Here is a 21,551-nt window from a genome sequence, read left to right on the forward strand (position 1 = left end):
TGGTGCTGTACATGCCTTGCATTGTTGCATTGTTAAATGGCAATGCACAAATGTAAACTACATGCTTTTGAAACAATATATCCAATCAATGCAAGAATTTAGTAGCTTAAGCCTAGAGATAACCAAGGCCTGTGTGATATTTAATATAAAACCATATTAAAATGACATGCATTGCCTTTTAAAATATATATTTTTTATATTGATATATTGTTGAATGGTCACTATAATTACACTATATTGCCAAAAGTTTTGGGACGTCTGCCTTTACATGCACATGAACTTTAATGACATCCCATTTTTAATCCGTAGGGTTTAATACGGAGTTGTCCCACCCTTTGCAGCTATAACAGCTTCAACTCTTCTAGGAAGGCTTTCCACGAGGTTTAGGAGTGTGTTTATGGGAATTTTGACCATTCTTCTCGAAGCGCATTTATGAGGTCAGGCACTGAAGTTGGACGAGAAGGCCTGGCTCGCAGTCTCCGCTCTAATTCATCCCAAAGGTGTTGAGGTCAGGACTCTGTGCAGGCCAGTCAAGTTCCTCCACACCAAACTCTCTTATCCATGTCTTTATGGACCTGGCTTTGTGCACTGGTGTGCAGTCATGTTGGAACAGGAACATCCCCAAACTGTTCCCACAAAGTTGGGAGCATTAAATTGTCCAAAATGTCTTGGTATGCGGAAGTATTAAGAGTTCCCTTCACTGGAAATAAGGGGTCAGAGAAGAGAAGCGTGATTCGTCGCTCCAGAGAACACGTCTCCACTGCTAGAGTCCTTTACTGCATCCGACACTTTGCTTTGCACTTGGTGATGTACAGTAAGACTTGGATGCAGCTGCTCGGCCATGGAAACCCACTTCATGAAGCTCTCTACACACTGTTCTTGAGCTAATCTGAAGGCCACACAAAGTTTGGAGGTCTGCTATTGACTCTGCAGAAAGTTGGCGACTTCTGCTCACTGTGTGATTTTACGTGGCCTAATAAATAGCTAATAATATAATATAGCAAACTATATAATATTTAATATTTGTACTCCATATTTAAATGATATATTAATATAGAATTTTTATTTTTAATGTATTTAAAAGTCATGCATTTCCTTTTAAAATACACATTTTCATTGTAAATACTTATTGAATGGTCAGAATATCATGTTAATATATCAACCAACTTACAATGACACGCATTGTCTTTTCAAATATAAATGTCTACTGTAATATCTAACATAAGTTGTTGAATGGTCAAAATACACTGATTTTATATACTGTATAGCTTGTACTCATATTTAAATCATATTAGTATTTCAAACAACGTAAAATGACATGCACCGCCTTTTTTAAATGCACATTTTCACTGGTAAGGTAATTTAGCATCATACAATTATCATCATGTTTACAGTTGTTTTTTTATATTCTTTTTCCAATAAACTTTTTAATTTTTTTTACAAGCAAAAATACATAATACATCTATGCAATTAAAAACTAATGCAAAATTTGCTCAAACAATATTTTTTAATTCAGACCCTCATTATGCTAATGCCCATCAAGACATCAGTACAACAAAACGCAGCAAAATATATAGTTCCTGAAATCTGAGAGGTCTGAAATCCCCGTGCACTTTTATGTTCTTATATGATGTTAAACTTGACTTTTATGTCATTATTTCTCCTTTTCTTCATTATGTCCATGTGAGGCACATTGAATACCCGCATTAAGACAATGTTGAAGTCAACAAGAATTCTAATAGTTCCCATTTGAGTGCTTCTCTGTGTGCGTGTCTGTATACCGTGTTGCCAGGTTTCCTCGCTGGTCTCTGGAGCCTCTGCTCACCCAGGAGGAGATTAAAGCGCGAGGCAATGGAACAGGTTGTTTTTGATCCATGCCAAAATAATACCTGTAAATCAGCTCAGCTCCAGAGTGCTGAGTCCAGCTGTATTTGGCGCTCTAAAGGGTTGTGTAACGCTGACATTTCCATGTGATGAGATCTCTTGTGCAGCGTTTGCTTGCATTTAATTTAATTATAAGTAGCGGTTTGCAAGGCGCTTATTGATAGGCTACTTGTTAATTATTCATGTTGTCATTAGTCGTGCATTGTATTCCCAGTGTCATGTGGTTGCATGGATTTGCTTTAGTCATTTTGAGAAAGAGATTTTTTGTGAAGTGTTTGAGCTCTACTTTTACGGACATGTGAAGCAGGTGGACTATGGGAAGAGTCATGTGGTGCCACAGTAAGCCTCTTTCAGTCTCACATGCACTGTTTGTGTCACAGGGCAGCTGGGGGATACTGAAAGATTTCATTCACATGCTGACACACAAACCACCAATTCGCCAAAACGTCCCGAATTGTCATGAGATTGTGTTCACTCTTAGAAGAAAAGGCTCTGAACATTGCAGGGTTATATCAGGGGCTTCATTGAACCTTTTAGGGGTTCCCATCATAAAATCATTTTATGGATTAAATCATTCATTTTGATTTAATTCAGTTTTTATTTTGATCAAATTTTATGAATTAAACAGCTCGCAAACCTAATTTATCACTGTTGAAACATGAAAATATTACGGAAAGCGGTTCCTAATATACCCTTTTTCAAAGTCTTAATTTGTTTTTTGTGCTCTACTACTTACATTTACATTTAGTCATTTAGCAGACGCTTTTATCCAAAGCGACTTACAACTGAGGACTAAAGCAAGCGAGTCATCGTGAAGAGGCAAAAACAACGCAAGAAGTGCTCAAAATACAAAGTCCAGGCATTGCTCAGATAGCATAAGCCAGACAAGGGAGAAGGAAAAGGAAAGATTTATTTATTTATTACTATACTATTTATGTACTATACTATTAAGCTCAATACTATAGGCTTTCATGCTTGAAACTTCAAAAAACACATTCTTTTTCACTGATTTGACATTGTTGCAGCTCCTCTCTTCCTAGTCTGTCAGTAACGCTCAGTTTAGTTCCTCTTTCTATGAAGCTCCTCCTTCCGAAAAACGCAATGTGCTCTGATTGGTTGGCTTCACCAGTGTGTTGAGATTGGTCAACCGCTTCAAGCGTGTTTGGGAAATGTCATGCCCCTTACCATAACCGTGAGTTTAAACCAGGTTTCAACACACTTGCTGCGTCCCAATATGCCCTCAAAGTATGTACTGTTTTTGTGAAGAAAAAGTACACACTTTTGAGTGTGTAGCAGAAAAGTAAAAACAAACTCATTTGTCACAATTGCATCTTTAACGGACAGCTCTGTCGCTTAGTTACGTGCTTCCTGTCACTCTAAACTGTCCTGTCAATCATCTTGTCACAGTTAAAATCCTCCACATTCTATTCAATTTAATTTCCTACCGCTTCGTAGAGAAATGTAGAAGCACATTGATCTGCCAGTCGTGGGTCTTTCATGCGGAGAACTCTCATAATGAATGCATTTAAAAGTTAATTGTCTAATGTATCTTATAAATGTACATGGTGGATCACATTGAATAAATATATTTTCGTCAGGTTATAGATGATTCTTAATCACTCAAACCCCATTTATCTAAACCTCTCTACATAACTGTCGGACATCCGCCATGTTTGTTTTTAAACACTTTTTATTCGTGTTTGTATCGAATCCTCGTCCAATGCGCAATGGGTTGCGGTTAGTATTAGCCGTTAGTGTGCACGGATCTGCACTTCAGATTCTAACTGGAAAAAGTAGTCATCAGGGTATCTTGGGAATACACATTTCAAAATACTACGATTTGGGACACACTAATTCTCATTTCTAATGCTATTTAGGACTCTTTATGTTTAGGACGGATAGTATGCTAATTAGGATGCAGCAACTACTCAACTCAACAGGCCACGCCCCTTTGTGAATATTGTGACGCGTTCGTTAGAGAATAACTCCCTTTGGAGAGACTTTTGTAACCTTTTTCAAAGCCTTTTTTTTCAAGGACCTTTTTCATTGCTCAAGCAGCAACATTACACAGTAAAGAAAGTTGAAAATGTACAACGCATAATAGGACCCTTTTAAGACATGTCTACTTATATAGGAGGCTACCTTATTGGTTCTTTAAAATTGAGTTAAGAACCATTGAGTCCTATTTCGAACCACACTAAACCTTTTTTCTAAGAGTGTACACATGACCAACACGCTACCCTTGATTTAAACAATGCAGGAGAACTAAGCCACACCAATTTTCCAACAATGCTGTGATCGCAGCTGGAAATAGGCCTCATTCTTGGAAACACTCGAAATAAGTGACTCCCAGGGGTACAGATGTGTGATTAAACCTGTAAAACAGGAAATTAACAGATTAAAACTAGTTATAAATGTGTGTACTATGTGCAACTTTGGACTGTTTTTGACCCACAGTATTTTATTGAGTGACTTGATGTTTATGATAATTCTGAATGATTTCCACTATAAGATTAGTTGAAAAGGTTACTTGTTACGTGCGGGAAACACGCGATGCTCTGAACGCTCAGCTTTCTGCCCGTGGAAACATCAATATCACAGCAAATCTCCCGGTGTTAAATCAACATAGCCATTGTTTATATAACCCACACTAAACTGCTGGAGAACATACATGCAACACTTATTAATATATTTGTTTAATATCTGAGTAGGATATTTGCCTACTTATCAGACTTTGACCTGCATGCCATTCTCCTTTTCATTTTGGCAGAAAACACGGTTACCATGGTGATTTTGTGCAAGGGAAACTTCAGCTGACACAAATACTCTAGCAGGCTTAGAGAAACCCAAACAATCTACAACCCGGCTTTGATCAGTGATTCCAAGAAGTATTTGGACAAATTAAAACTCCTAAAAATGAAGAATACCACATACCGTTCAAAAGTTTTGGGTCTGTAAGATTAAAAAAATAAATAAAATCTCTTTCAAGGCAGCATTTCTTTGATCAAAAATACAAAAAAACACAGTAAATTTTTTTTTTTTAAAAATTGTGAAATATTATCTATAACTTAAAATAACTCACACTAGCAAAGTGCTGATTATGATAGCAACATGCTAAACCATAGCAACATACCAAAACCTTCCGAGGTCAAGCTGTTCAAAGTTATGTGAAACTTTCAGACCTGGCTTTGTCAAGTCAACATCAAAGTTTGTCATCAAACTTTACTCATCTAGTTTATACTGTATGCCAAAAGACAAAAAAAAAGCATATTTTACAAGCATTGCCTTCCTCAGCTTGAGCGTTTGGTGTTTTATTGTTCCTCCTGATCAAAACACATGATGGGAGATTACATCATCAGATCTGGCGTGCCTCGGCGAGGGATGTGTGTGTGAAGTGGGAGTTGTACTGGTTCTGAGATCTTTGTGGGTGTAGGTTTAAACCGAGCGGTGAGTGAGATCACTGCAGACTATACAGTAGTTAGTATCCTCACATTAAAGATCTTAGTTACAGATTCATGGCATGTCTCTATCGAGTGTGACTCAGGGATCTGAGTCACACAAACACACAGGTCTTATATGATAGATGTCAGAGAAACGCAATGCTGCTCTGATAGGCCTTCATCCTTCACTTGAGTCGGTTGTCATGGCAATTCTGCCTCCTGTTGCCTGGAGAAACATGAAGCTTCGCGCCATCCTTTGACAAGTAACTCCAAGCAAAGGAGAATTTTAAATGTGTGTTTTTTTTCAGAGGCTTATAAGCTATAATAATGGGAAGGGACAATTTCTATGTTGTTCTATGCTATCTCCACATTTCGTCCCTGGTAGTTTTAAATGCAATATACAAAAACAAATGCGTTAAAGATATGTCTTTATCTCTGTAAAAACAATGAAAATCCTGCTAGACGCAATTATATATGAACAAACTTTGGGGACATTCAGTTACGAAACATTAGATATGACGCTTTATATAACATAAACGTGTGATGCAAACCAGACAATATTTAAGACAATGTCTAAAAGTTATTATTTAAAAAAAAAAAACGCTTGTCCTCAGTGAAATTATGATCCCTGTTTGAGTCCTGCACTAATACTTGGCGCCTCCTGCAGGACAAAAATCAATAAATCTTGACATAAAAATTAAGAAATATTGGTAACACTTTACACAATAAGGTCTATGTTAATATTACTTAATTACTTAATTACCTAACAATGAGTAGCCTAATATATGTATATATTTACACAGCATTTATTGACCATTGCTAATATTAGTTGATAAAAATGTTCTGCTCATGTTAGTTCACAGAGCATTAACTAATGTTTACACATGCAACTTTTGATCTTAAAAATGTTTTAGTAAATGTTGAGATTAATGAATGCTGTAAAACTATTGTTTATTGTTAACCATTTTTTTGAGTAATTTATTACTTAAAATATTTTCAACTTTTCACTTAAATTATTCTGATAATACAATTTATAATAATAATTTGTATTGAGAAAAAAAAAGAAAAAAAAATAATTTTGCCAGTGGTCTTAAAAAAGACCAGCAGAAAATAGAATAATAAAAAGGCAATGACATTTACAGGAGTGGGTGCAGAGAGATGGCCAGGACTCAAACGCAGGGTGAAGTTTTTCTTTATTTAATGTCAAAAACAAAACAGAACAAAAACCTCTGTACAGAGCACGCCAACAGAAAGAGATCACCTGGGCTGGAACTGGCAGAACCGACCCACCGACAAACACAAGTACACACATAAACTGCGTTTAAAAAATAAAACTAAAACGCAATGAACCAGCACAGGACAGAAAACACAGGCTGCGTCCAGAATAGCATACTCTAAGTGTAGGTAATTATTTTGAATAAGTAATTACTTCATGATTGCTAAAAATTTATATTCTATATAGTTTGAATGTAATCTGGATGTACTACAGTACATTCGCCATGTTGCATTATCATGTGACCTACCAGCGTCAGTTGCGTCGCTTCACCTCCATTCACAAATCCTCTCCCGTGGCCTCATGGGATAGTAACGTGCCCATCGTATGCACACTTCAGAATCTCGCCAAAATAGTAGTTCGTCTGGGTACTTTCTGCCTATGGCCCTGTCCCAAATGGCACACTCCGGACTTGTGGACTTCCTCAGAGTCCACACTTTGGTGACGTCATGTAGTGCAGACCTATAGGGCCCTTGGTGCGAGTCCACGAGGGCGCATTGAGAGCTATTTTTGGGACAGACTCGATCGCCACGCCGGAAATAGGAAGACGGTCTGGTTGTTGTTTAAATATTATATTTCTACATTTACATATGACTCAGTAAAGCCCTGACATTCGGTTATATTTATTTAATTAAGCATAATGCGATCGTAGCCTATTATTCAGTGCACTATTTATGTTTATATTAAATATAAATATATATTTATATTTATGTTTGAGACATCAACCACTGGTTGATGACCATAATGTTTGTATAAACTGTAGGTAATACTGGCAAAATGTACACATAGGTTATAAAAATAATGATATTTACACTTAAATATTTTCTTCTCATCCATGTTAACATGAGTCAAAGCTCCTCCCATTCGTTGTCTGATTGGCCTTTCGCAAATGCGCAAGGATTCCTGGGTAGTTAAAGTGCGTGAAACCTGCATCCATGCGGGCTTCGCGGAAGACCGCTTCAAGGGTACAAAGGGGGCGCTGCTGAGCACACTTCAGAGCGTTAAAATGATGAATGGGACGGCCTACGGACTCGTAGACTCAGCGAGCACGCGCAATTTAAGTCCACGAGACCGAAAGTCCACATCAAGTGCGCCATTTGGGACAGGGCCAATGAGTACTGTGAATTTGGGACATACTTCTTTAGATACTGTTTTTCGCCAACTATATAGTATGGAAGTATGCGATTTCAGATTTCAGTATGCGGAGAAATACTTGAGTAAAGTCAAATCAAACAGCCACAAGTAATACATTATTAAATAATATTTATTTTTTCTCACCTATGTACAGTACATCCCATTCAGTCACAGTTATCCCACCCATAAATCATATGAAAGGAAATTGCAATGCCAACGCATCCGATCATAAATGGATATTTCATGACTTTGACATTTGTGAATGTTCATACAAAAGTCTCATTTGTGGGATATTCTCCTGAGCACCCAGTTCAGAAACGCAAACACACACAAACTCAAGTTGCTGCTATGAAAATGAGCAAAGGATAATGCTGATGATTTAAACCACATCGTGTAGACGTGTCACTTTAAGACCTGCATAAAATAGAATAAATAAAGTAAAATAAAATAAAAGCAATGCAGGGAAAAGAAAAGCACAAGCCAAAAATGTTTAGGTTGGGAAAGATCAAGGACAGTCAGGTTAAGGAGCACATTTCCTGATTATAATATTGATATTAAATGCAAATATTGCATGCACATTAGCAGAAGTCTTTCCTGTGGGTGCAAAGCAGAGAAACTTCTATATCAGTGCTGGAAGATACATTTGTGAGTGAACGCACATTTAGAGGCATAAATAATCATTTGCTTTAACAAATGGCGCTGTCACACAAGCACCAGAGAAAACAAGTGAGATCCTTTTGTATTTTAATTCTCGGATCAAATATGCACGACTCGTCAGTCCTCTCATGACAACACCTTTCAAAACACTTTCAAAATCTTCCCACCGTGTTCTATGCACTCCTATTCATAAATGCATGTATATTTCTTTCCAAAAGAAATGGCCTCATCTTTGATTAAATATTGACTCGAATCATGTTCAGCGATGTAACAGCTAAACCTATTTATTATTTAGTATTGTTTTGACTCTGCATCCACAACACTTCACAACAAGTTTCCTGTAGAGTTAGTTCAATATTCTGCTACATCTAGAGAATGAACAGTATATACCCGGACATCATGAAGAACGCTAATATTAACTGAAACACAACGTGAAAATCAAAAAGTCAAGCTTTTATCTCTCTGGAGTGAGTTCGTTCATGGAAAACAAAAGGAAGAATTCAATAAAGGAAGCTTCACTAAATCACAACAGGCCACTGCAATATGACGCATCTGCAAGTATGTTTTTGGTTAGAATCGACCATATTCGTTTGGTACTGCTAATGTGATGCTAGTTTGCTACAGATTATTTGTGCATGTAAAGCATTTTATGAATCATTCAGCGTCCCGCTCCCTCCCGACCTCAAGTTTTCAGCACTCCAGCCCGATGCTGGCCAGCAGAAGCTCCAGGGCGCTGAGTTTCTGGTTGGCTTCCTCGATTTCGCTGTACGTCTGAACGTTACTGGCGATGTGGAACCGGATCTCGTCCACCAGAGGGATGGAATCAGTTTCCTGTCTGGCCGCCACGTTCCCAGCATCCTCTCTGATCATATCGGCAAACTCTGGCCTTTCCACCAGCTGAAACAAACATGACTTCCTTTCGGAGCAAAATCCTCCAAAAAATGCATACGCAATTTTTTTTATAATATGGCTGCTAGAGCAGAAAACAGTTCTAAATTTTTTTATTTAATCCTGAGTATTAAATGGTATTTTTGTCTTCAGGATTAATTCATGTTGAAAATAGTTAAAATATGACTTTCATAACTTTGACTTTTTTAACTTGTGTTAAATGTGTTATGAACTATAACATATTTCCCAGTGAAACTGAATAGTCAGCGGGAAACAGGGCAGGACTTAATTTTATCCATCAGGTGGAGGTTTATTAAAGCTGCAGTCCGTCGTTTTTCCTCTTTGTCGCCATCTCTGTTCGAAATCTGCAATTGCAGTTATTCGCGGAATTATTAACTGTGCGTGGGTAGTAAATCGGCATGAAACAGCGCGGATGAACACAATGTATTGAGGCTGCCGCGTCGCTGTGGATACTGTACTGTCATCAGCAATCTCAGAGTATACTTTTTGAAAGTGTCAACATTAGAATTTTCATCGGTAAATCTCATCTGAACAGTAAGTAACATTCACTTTTGTTCTGACCAAATTCGGGAGGTGGGGGGAAGCATTGCAGTAAGCTATATCATGCTGATTAAATCTAACGATTGCTTATATCACGTCAAAACGTGAAAAATATATTTTGTTCTCAAATTATTAATGTTAACTACCACATTATTATTGCGTGAATACATTTAATGTGTATTAGGGCTAACGTTACCTGTAGTTCAGTTTTCATTTCTGTGCAGTATAAATTCTAATTGTCATACCAACAAATTAATGTTCCTTATAACTGTTTCTCTTTTAAATAAAAAACACACACGTATGTGTAATCAAATGCTTATTTAAAACTGTAATATAATCACATTTTATTCACATACATTTTGAACCCCTTCAAAACACGGAGTTCACGCCACCTTTCAAAAGCCCTGTCGATGTTTATCGTTGTTTTAGCTTGGGCTCGGTTGCAGTCTCTTTTTTTCTGTAGCCACTCTGAAGTCCGAAGTCTTTTGGGTTTTACAACTGGTGAATCTCCAGTTGTCCCAGGTGATTGTCGCTTTAAACTTTCGGGATCCGCCATACCAAGTGCTAAGCTAAATCTCCACCATCATCCACACACGCTATATAGCCGACTAGCCGGGACTCATTCTCAATGTGTCCACAAGTGACGTAATGACGCAAAGACATGCTCGAAATTCCCGCGGAAATCCACCAGTACCACTGGAATTAAAATCATTATTACAAGCTTACCGTTTTGAATCGAGGTAAGGCAAGCAGATAGTTTTGAACACTGGCTGGTTAGGTTTTTTTTCAAAAATGTCTTTTTTTATATTTTTTAACACAAAAAAGTGCCGGACTGCAGCTTTAAAAAAAATGTGTATAAAATAACTTATTTTGTATTAACAAATAATATAAAATATGTTTATTTTTATATTTACATTTTATAAAAATGTTATAATAACATTTAAAAAATATAACTTTTTATTATGTATTATTATACATGTATAATTACATAAATATATCTTTATATTATATAACTACAAATGTATATTTATAAGTATTTAAAGCTGCAGTCCGGCACTTTTTTGGGTTTAAAAATATCAAAAAAGACATTTTTGAAAAAAAACTTAACCAGCCAGTGTTCAAAACGATCTGCTTGCCTTACCTCGATTCAAAACGGTAAGCTTGTAATAATGATTTTAATTCCAGTGGTACTGGTGGATTTCCGCGGGAATTTCGAGCATGTCTTTGCGTCATTACGTCACTTCTGTAGGCTACACACAGAGAAGGAGTCTCGGCTAGCGTGTGTGGATGATGGTGGAGATTTAGCTTAGCACTTGGTATGACGGATCCCGAAAGTTTAAAGCGACAATCACCAGTGACAACTGGAGATTCACCAGTTGTAAAACCCAAAGACTTCGGACTTCAGAGTGGCTACAGAAAAAATATATTTTTCACGTTTTGACGTGATACAAGCAATCGTTAGATTTAATCAGCATGATATAGCTTACTGCAATGCTTCCCCCCACCCCCCGAATTTGGTCAGAACAAAAGTGAATGTTACTTACTGTTCAGATGACATTTTACGATGAAAATTCTAATGTTGACACTTTCAAAAAGTATACTCCGAGATTGCTGATGACAGTAACGTTACAGTATCCACAGCGACGCGGCAGCCTCAATTGTGTTCATCCGCGCTGTCTCATGCCGATTTACTACCCACGCACAGTTAATAATTCCGCGAATAACTGCAATTGCAGATTTCTAACAGAGATGGCGACAAAGAGGAAAAACGACGGACTGCAGCTTTAATATAATTTGTATATTAAATAATATATATTTTTTAATATTTCAAAAATACTTTTACATAGTTATATTAAACGTATATTTTAAATGTTATTTAAATTTGCATTTATATAAAATATTTAATATATTATAATAAAATATATCTTGTTAAAAATACAATACTTTTTTTATATTATATAAATATACATGTATATTTTTATATAAAATCTAATATTATTTCCATATTAAATAACTAATTTTATACTTCTTTTTTATAAATAATATTATAAACATTTATTTTTATATATTTATATTATATAAATATAAATGTATAAACATACATTATTATTATTATTTTTATACTACATGTATTTTTATATTTACAAATATTTTATAATAATATTACAAAATATTTTCATAGAAATGTATAATTATCTAAAATAAATCATTTTATATAATATAATTAATTTTTACATTAATATAAAACATATAATATATTTATATAATTTTTTTAAAATAATAATATTAAAATGGATGAGCGGGCCACAATAACACCAGGGACATTCATTATGAATGTAAATAATGTGTATTTTGATGAGTATAAACGCAGCATAAGCGTGAAGGAACACACAGGTGATGTACGTGACGTACCCGCTCTATGATCCTGGCCATGTATTCTGTGCACTGGTCCTCCAGACGCGAGAGCCGGAACAGTTCTGCCGTCTTCCACATGTGCAGCACGTTCTCCTCGTTGAGCAGCGCCGCCAGAGTTCTGCCACACAGACGCTTCAGACCCGGCAACAGGTACATGTCGGCCACACACAGAACCTCATACACGTTCTCATGAGAGAGCTGGAAAACAGTGAAGACGCTTCACACATCTGACACTGAAGCATTTATGAAGCGGTTCAACATGATTTCAGCTCAACAAGTACAATTTATGACACCATTGTTGTCAGGGGCATTATTAGCATCTAAATGATGGGACTTTAAAGAGAGAGTGGAGAACTACCGGTATATTACGACGGTTTAAGGTGAAAGTGTTTCCTCCTCCTGGGTTAACAATTTTCATAAAGGAAGGCAAATCACTTTGGCTGAAGGCAAATCACCTTAAATTTAACTCAGACAAAACGGAGGTACCGCAGGTCCTTCCTTCCAACAGCAACTAGACTCTTTAATTGCAGTAACAACACTATGTAGCACTTATTATATCTATTACAACCATATTTTTTATTCAATGTGTTTTTCCGTATTTGTTGTGTGGAGCTGCTGAAAAAGGTGTGGGATTAATAAAGTCTGTCTGTCTGTCTGTCTGTCTGTCTGTCTGTCTGTCTGTCTGTCTATCTATCTATCTATCTATCTATCTATCTATCTATCTATCTATCTATCTATCTATCTATCTCTCTATCTATCTATCTCTCTATCTATCTATCTCTCTATCTATCTATCTATCTATCTATCTGGCCAACTGATAGACTTGTATGGTGAGTTTGGTGACCTAACTATGACCTTTACAACAGTTTGAAATCTTGCTGTACTTCTTGATTCCTTTATTTAAAGGATTAGTTCACTTTTTAAAAAACTTTTGCTGATAATTTACTCACCCCCATGTCATCCAAGATGTCCATGTCTTTCTTTCTTCAGTCGAAAAGAAATTAGGGTTTTGATGAAAACATTTCTCCATATAATGGACGTCAATGGGCCCCAAACGGTTCAAGGTCCAAATGACAGTTTCAGTGCCGCTTCAAAGGGCTTTAAACGATACCAGACGATGAATAAGGATCTTATCTAGCAAAACGCTCGGTCATTTCAAAAATGCTCGCCTTGCTCTGTTCTGTGATGCACGTTCGTGACGTCATGTAATACGCAATTACGTTGAAAAGGTCACGCTTCTATGAAAAGTAAAAAATTGCTGTCCTAACGAAAATTTTCTTTTAGGCTTTTTAATATTACAACACCCATACGCACACGAAATGGGCATTTTAAATGATAAACTGACACAAAGACATTTGAATATGTGTATATGGTCCTCCTTCCACACATTTGTAAACACTGACTCGTCAAGCGTGACCTTTTCAACATAATTGCGTATTACGTGACGTCACGAATGCGCATCACAGAACAGAGCAAGGCGAGCATTTGTGCTTATAAAACTTAAACTTTTTATTTATTTTTGAAATGGCCGATCGTTTCGCTAGATAAGACCCTTATTCATCGTCTGGTGTCGTTTAAAGCCCGTTGAAGCGTCACTGAAACTGTCATTTGGACCTTGAACCGTTTGGGGCCCATTGACGTCCATTATATGGAGAAATGTTTTCATCAAAAACCTTAATTTCTTTTCGACTGAAGAAAGAAAGACATGGACATCTTGGATGACATGGGGGTGAGTAAATTATCAGCAAAAGTTTTTTTAAAAGTGAACTAATCCTTTAATGCTCACATTGGTAAGGTGGTAATATCTCTCGTATAGATCTTCTAGTGAGCAGGATGCTGAAACTGTTACACATGCCTTATACATCTTACCTTGATTACTGTAACTCACATATTTATGGCCGTTCAGCTAAAAACATCAAACGATTACAACATGATCAAAACTCTGTAGCCCGTTTGATTTCTCCACAAGAAAGAACGAGCACATTCTCCCGGTTTCCTCACGCTCAAACCTCTTCATAACCGCGGTCCTTCATCTGATTTACTTCAACCTTATGCCCCTGTTCGTTCCTTAAGATCTTCTAGTACGGGATTGTTAATGAGTCCTACATTTAGCTGGGTCCCTATGGGTGCCAGGTCTTTTAGTGTAACATCTCCCAGGTTGTGTAATGCTCTACCTGCTTTCCTCCCTTCTTTCTTTCAAAAACCTCTTGAAAACACACTTTCTCTGAATATTACTCTTCAGCTCTTGGTCTGTGTATTGTTATTTGTCTTTATTTTTTAAAAGCACGTTTACATGCACAACAATACGCTGATAACTACAAAAAATCAGTTAATTGAAATAACCAGATTTACATGCAAATCAATAACCTGGCAATGCAAGTAAACCACGTTTACAATACTGTATTAAAAAAACTGGTTATTGCCTGTAGGTGACGTCAAAACATTAGCATCCATGTATTTCACTGTTTATTATGAGTTTTTGTAAATAAAAATATTTATATTTAGCTTTAATTCATTTTTATTTTTGAGTTTTAATCATTTTAGTACAACTTACACCTTCAGTTAGTTAGTTTTTAGATTAGGTTTTTCATATATAATATTTCTATTTGTTTTAGTTAATGATAACAACAACACTAATAAATATCAGTTTGTTTTATGCCAGAACTATTCTAAACTTAGCGTTTGGTATTAGAAAATTTTCAGCATCTGTTGAGACATGTCGTGATGTGTGTAGTGTTTATTGCACATGTGTTTGTGTGTACCTGAGTGTTGTCACTGTAGATGTAATAAAGGATTCTTGTAAACAAATCGTGAGACACATCGTGAAGGGTGATGACGGGAATACTGGGATGAGCCTGTAGAGTTTCACCCTCGCAGAAATGATCCTCCATCAGCGCTTTAAAATAATCGCTACGACCACAGAAAAATGCCTGCGTACGTACACACACACACACACACACACACACACACACACACACACACACACACACACACACACACACACAGTTTAATCAGCAAAAATGCCCTTTTTAATCAACCACAAATAGAATTTTGAAGAACAACAGTCATTTTAATAATCGATTCTAAGTGATTAAAAATATAACCAAAGACAGACATTACTCTGATGTCTTCATTTGCATTTGGGTTGCAACTAATGCCGTCCCAAATTCAACAACCAGGGATTATGATTATCAGTATTACTAAACACTGACCTTATGACACAGGAAGTCATTGCCGTCCACCCGGAAACAGATATCGGGATAACTCGGAAAACTGTCAGTTAGATCGAAAGGAAGCTGACCGTATCCAACCTAAAAACAGCAGCAGTTTTAATCAGTGAATATCACAACACAAAATATCACTGCAAGCAGTGTATAGAAATAATCTATATATGAAAATTTTACTTTTTTATTAAACAGTAGTGGTTGACTTTAGTCTATAATACTGCAGCTCAACATTCTTGCACACGTATAAACAAGTCCGTGCAAATGTTTGTGGTCGGTAAGAAAGAAAAGAAAAGAAGAAGTCTCTTCTGCTCACCAAGGCTGCATTTATTTGATCAAAAAATACCAAAAAAACTATAATATTGTGAAATATTAATATATTATAATATATATAAACGGTTTTCTTTTTGAAAATATTTTAAAATGTAATTTATTCCTGTGATGAAAAACTGATACTTTGAATATACGGTAACTATTTTAACCACCAGTTGCTAGGCAACCACACATCCCGGCACGAATCTTCACCCTGGTGATAAGAGGCTATAGGTGTTCAAAGTGAGAGCTGAATTCCTAATAAAGGTAAGTGTGTGTGTGTGTGTGTGTGTGTGTGTGTGTCCTCTCACCCTGAGCTCAGCAGGAAGTGCACTGTCAGCCAGCAGAGCCATTCCATCCTGCAGCTGAAAGTCGTGAGGATCCAGTGTCAACACCTTCACACACGTCCCGGGCTTATTAGACACTGAGAGAGAGAGAGAGAGAGAGAGAGAGAGAGAGAGAGAGAGAGAGAGAGAGAGAGAGAGAGGGTTGTTCAGATGGTTCAATGAAACAATTGATTTACCAAATAATAACTAAACAGTTTTTTCCCCCCTGAAATTAATGGGGGGGTTTTTGTAGAAAAAAAAGAAGCAAAAATGCAATTCTGGCAATTCAAAAAAATATTTTAACTGTTAAATAAGGTTCAATAGATTAACATTATTTCATGTATAAGGGCAGGGGTGACCAGAAGAGACTTCTTTCAAAAACATTTCAAGTCTTACCATCTTCAAACCTTTGAACGTTAGTGTCGCTTCGATGCAGTCAGCAACTTTTTGTTGGTAGTTTGCAGTGTAGCTAATTTTTTTAAATTTCAAAATGCCAGCTTGACTGTACAATAGCTTCTTTAATTTACGAGTTTCAAATGAGCTGAACAGTTTCACTGTTGTGTGGCTCCTCACCAAACTCATAAACCTGTTTGCACTTCACTTCCAGCTCCTCAATCAGCTCGCTGATCTTGCACTGTTTCGCCAAACGCTTGCAATCCTCCACGTAATTCACATCTATGTCCAAACGACCTGAAAAAAACAAAAACAAAAACAGCACAGGGTGAGGAAAAAAATAGTGTCTGGCTTTGCTAACTTAACTCTCGGCCTCAGTCTCACGCTCACCAGTGTAGAAATACTGCATGATTGCACCAAACGCAGCAGGATTGACCTGGAAAAATTGAAATGGACACATTAGGATCATGAACGTTTGAAGCATGCTGGTGATGTAAAAGGTTATAAGAGAGCTTCTTCTTAATTTAACACAACCCTAGGGAGAAGATAATTAAAGCAGCACAAGATGTGAACAGTAGCTATGAAAAAACTATGAACATACAGCACGCTTTCATGTTTGATACCAAATTATAAGAATGTGCCACAACTTATTCGTCAGGAAAATTATATACATTTATAAAACATATATGTTCATAAAAATATGACAGTGTAATGGTATGCATAATTAGAATACCTTTGACATGATCTCACATTCTACAGGCCATTGTTATTTATTTTAGTATCATTGAGATACTAGTTTTTATTAATATTTTGAATCAGTTCTTATTTAAAGCAACACCAAAGATTATTTTGTACCTTAAAATAATAATTCCAAAATTGTTTCAGTGATACATCAACTCGTAACAGGGTGAACGGCACTTCTGCATTCGCTTCGTGGTCCTCTATCTGCTATAACCACACTATGCAAGTTGGCCAGATCGGGCAGCGTATCTGTAGTTCGAATGAGACATAAGAAACTACAAATTTGACTTGCTTTACGGCAAGCGTTACAATAGCCGATAGGTGGAGCAAGGCTCTGGGTGGAGCGTACTCGGCAGGGACATATAAATCATGCAACATACTCTATCTTGTCTGTGGACATCGTTTTTTCCAAAGCCGGTGATGGATGCATAAAAAGCGTGCGTGCGAAGGTAGGCTAAATTATTTACGACAGCGGTAATGGACAATTCCGCTTCCAACCTGTAGGGGGACCGAAGAGGAAAAGTGCTTTGGTGTTGCTTTAACATTTTTCATTTTAATTTCAGATAAAGTTTAAGAAATGTTTTGTGTACATTTTTAAATGTCCATAGAGTTTTTAGTAATTAATATTATTATTTTTTTGTAATTTGAGTACATCAAGTTAAACTAAATGAATGCCTTGGCAACTAGTTGAAATATATATATTTTTAATATATATTATTTTATTTTATTTGATTTCATATATTTCATTTCAAGTAACACTTTATGGTTGTAGTTTGAGTTTTAGTGTAGTAATCTATAATAACCCTGCTCCAGGCTGGATGAATAGTATCAGGATGAATACAAATCCAAGTCAAACAGCGCCTACCAGTGGATGTTTGAGTGCAATCGCACTCTTGCCCTTCCACTTGGTCTCCAGCATGTGAGCGAAGTATTCTGATCGGGCACTCAAGATACACCGGTGGGCCTTGAACATCTCACCGTGCACCATAAACGTCACGTCACTGTAGTTACCCTGCTCCAAAAGCCTACGATGGGGAAAAGCACCAGTCAGTTTGTGAAAGTGACTGTGGTTTGGGCTTTGGTTTGTATGTGTTTGTGGTCCTCACGTCTGCAGGAACTGGTCGTAGTAGTCCCTCTGCATGGCCTTCGCTGTGATGCGCTTGTACTCTTTGAGCAGACGGCGGATGGGGTCGCTCAGCGCTCCGTACAGACAGCGCTCGCCGTCAAATGTGTTCGCCTCACACTTTGCTCCTGCCACAACAAAGATCAGTCATTCATATGGTGCAACTATTAGAAAAAAAATCAACATTTTTGTGACCTTTTAAGCAAAATTGAATTTTATAAGGTGTTTGAACACAGATATGTGTCCACACAGTGTATGTAAACGACCAGTTTCCACATAAATCATAGACAGTCTCTCCAAACGAGTGGTTACAGATTTCCCGCTACTCTTACGTAAGAGCCCTATTAGCATAGATACCACCCTAAATGAGCCGCAGCAGTCCGCCATTTCTGTTTCCTTGCTGTAGCATCTGGAGATATACAATGTCTGCGCCAAAAAAAAAAACATTGCAAATGTTCTGTTATTGGACGCACCATAAGAGTCTCCATAGACTCCCAGCATCTGAGTCACTGAGGACACCGTGGTTTCATTTAATTTATTTCAGAAATGTGCCGAATAAAGTTGTTAAATATATTTGCACAAATAATTTTACGGTGGACTGCTTCAAAAATCAATGCCCGACTCCTGTTTGAACATGTAAAGCTTTTTTTTGTTGTTGATGGCATTATCTGGAAGCTTGTTTCAGCCATGGAATAAATCATTAAAAAGGTAATTGCAACTTTTTATCTCACAATTCTGACTTTTTTCTCTGAAATGTGAAATGTAATCTCAAAGTAGCAATTGCGAATTATAAAGTCAGAATTGTGAGATACATAAACTTTATGGTCTGTTTCACAGACAGGGCTTAGGTTAAGCCAGAATTAGTCCTTAGTTAAATTAGGACATTTAAGTAGCTTTTATAAACGCCTTAAAAAAACACATTACTGGTGTGCATCTTGAGACAAAACCATGTCAAAAACAACAAAACAAAAGCAAGTTGCTTTCAGTTAAAACAGCTCAAACATGCATGTTAGTCTGGGACTAGACTTAAGCCTTGTCTGTGAAACCAGGGGTGTATATATAATTGCTTATTGTGTGCCTAGTTATAATATCCGAATTCTGAGAAAAAATGTAAGCAGATTAAAAGTCGCAATTACCTTTTTGTATTCCGGGAACAAGCTTCCATAGTTTCAGGCTTTATTTTGTATCCTAATCATTAAAACCTGACTATACAGAACAGATTACAACTCCCTGGTTAGTTATGAATAATCGTTATAGCATTTACCGTTGGCAAGCAGGTACTGCACCAGCTCTTCATGTCCACAGAGACATGCATAATACCTGAAGACAAAGACAGAAAGATATCAGTGGCTTCATCAAAACAGACACGGCGACAGTAAATGGAAATAAGCAAGCAGTCTTACAGAGGTGTGCTGTCCCACTTATCTCTGATGTTCAGCTCTACATCTCTTTGTTCAACCAGGTATCTGGAGAAGAGGAAAAATGTCAACAGAAAAAGCAGTGAACAGATACATTATAACCCAACCAACATAATAATTGAGAGAAACACACAAGCTTTAAAGGGATAGTTCACCCTAAAATGAAAATGGTAATTTTTCTTTAAAATATCTTCTTTTGTGTTCAACAGAAGAAAAGATACTCAGGCTTGGAACAACATGAGGGTGAGGAAATTATGACAGAATTTAAATTTTTCGGTTAACTATCTCTTTAAGAAATCTGTACTTAGAAAAGACTAAGCACAGTAATTCTTTACTGTATGTGGGCCAATACAGTGACATGTTATCTGTCATCCTCACATGCTTTTCCTTCTAATTCTGAGGCCACACAGGGTCTTTCACTGTTTCACGACAACATTACTGCAAATATTAATAAAACAACTGAATGACACTGAAAAACAACCCTGGCATATTATGGTGTTACAAGCAAAGCGTATAATTTCAATCAAAGGTGCTAGTCAAGCGTAATTCTATATTGCAATGAAACAGCATCTTAGCTAGCTATGCACATACTAGATATTATATATATATGCCATGCAGTTGCTTAGATAAGCATATACAATATCCAAACACTATGGTGTTATAGATAAGCATATGTAGTGTCTAGATACGAAACGTATTTGTTTTGATATGCATATGTGGTATAACGTTACATAGAGTGTGTGTAGCCCAAGCACATTTGCTTAGAAATGCATAGTATGACTAAAGGCCATGAACTTTTGTTTAGATATGCATAATTAACATCTAAAGACTATACAAGTCATGTATATATGTTTAGGTATGACTAAATTGACTATATAGCCCATCCCCACTTGGTTACAAATAAATCAAAGTCTAGAGTTTATGTAGGCTGTGCATATTGCCTTGTATGTAACGTTACAGTGATATGTGTAGTGTATATTTGCATATAAAATAACTTGAGAATAAATAGGCCATGGATATGTGTTCACATGGAAAAACTTCAAAACAAAACAACAACAAGCAGCCATCAGCTGTCTGACCTCACTCTGGCAATGTCGCCCTTTCTGCAGCTTGAAAACAGATCAACGGCGTCCATCTGCGCGGCGGTAAAGCTTCTCTGAAATGCATTGAAACGGCCTGTCTAACAGACAGGATCGGCTACAGGCGCACGGGGAGAGACGGTTGTGGAAAAACTAACACGGAGCCTGTTTCCAGCTGCGATTCGAGATGTCTGCTGTCTATTCTCGTACAGAAAGTGCTCAACAAACGTAAACAGGAAGCAGATTTGTGTACGTACAGCTGAGTTTTGCGTGCGTCTCAACAGCGCCCTCTTATGGATTGTTTTGGAGAATACTGACTGTCTGTTGCGCCAGCGTTGAACAAATGAGTATCACACACAAATGAGATTCAATTTGAATTCTGCTAGAGTTCATTCATGCTACCCTAAATGAGGAAATAAAATTGCGTTTGATTTTGAGAATATAGTATTTTAACGTGATATATCATTTTAACTTTGTTAGGAAAAATACTTCGTGAATATAAGAATTTACAAACTTAAAAATAGATAAAAATGATTATAAAAGTCAATTAAAAAAACATTGTTTTTTCTTAAGATATTTAGACCTATTTTAACATGTGCGGAGAAATAATTTCTCATTTAGCTCAAAATGTGCCTTGAATGGTGCAAACAAAAATAATAATAATTTACATTCGGCTAAATCAC

General features: G+C 36.7%; 1 protein-coding gene across 2 annotated transcripts; it reads right to left on the reverse strand.

Annotated features, from left to right (window-relative positions):
* Positions 1–7,843: 7,843 nt before the first annotated feature.
* abtb1 (ankyrin repeat and BTB (POZ) domain containing 1) lies at positions 7,844–21,199 on the reverse strand. 2 transcript variants are annotated; one of them, XM_079636789.1, is made up of 12 exons: positions 20,869–21,199; positions 19,775–19,837; positions 19,636–19,691; positions 18,355–18,499; positions 18,114–18,273; positions 16,898–16,943; positions 16,688–16,804; positions 16,100–16,212; positions 15,465–15,563; positions 15,015–15,182; positions 12,250–12,450; positions 7,844–9,285 (listed from the first exon to the last, which is right to left on the reverse strand). In XM_079636789.1, exons 1-12 carry the CDS (start codon positions 20,922–20,924, stop codon positions 9,079–9,081), a joined length of 1,431 nt encoding a protein of 476 aa, XP_079492915.1. In that variant the 5' UTR covers positions 20,925–21,199; the 3' UTR covers positions 7,844–9,078. The 2 variants fall into 2 exon arrangements, with proteins under 2 accessions (XP_079492915.1, XP_079492914.1); XM_079636788.1 differs by having other exon boundaries at positions 20,874–21,096.
* Positions 21,200–21,551: the final 352 nt, after the last annotated feature.

This window comes from Phoxinus phoxinus (genome assembly GCF_949152265.1).
Source record: "Phoxinus phoxinus genome assembly, chromosome: 15".
Taxonomy (NCBI): Eukaryota; Metazoa; Chordata; class Actinopteri; order Cypriniformes; family Leuciscidae; genus Phoxinus; species Phoxinus phoxinus.

What these genes read in the sequence shown, in the direction of transcription:
- abtb1 (XM_079636788.1), bottom strand. Translation starts at nt 20,956, where the DNA reads ATGCATTTCAGAGAAGCTTTACCGCCGCGCAGATGGACGCCGTTGATC. An exon ending in TTGCACTCAAACATCCACTG is followed by an intron (nt 16,944 to 18,113) that starts GTAGGCGCTGTT and finishes CAATTTTTCCAG; the next exon opens with GTCAATCCTGCTGCGTTTGG. An exon ending in TGGCCAGGATCATAGAGCGG is followed by an intron (nt 9,286 to 12,249) that starts GTACGTCACGTA and finishes TGTTTGTTTCAG; the next exon opens with CTGGTGGAAAGGCCAGAGTT.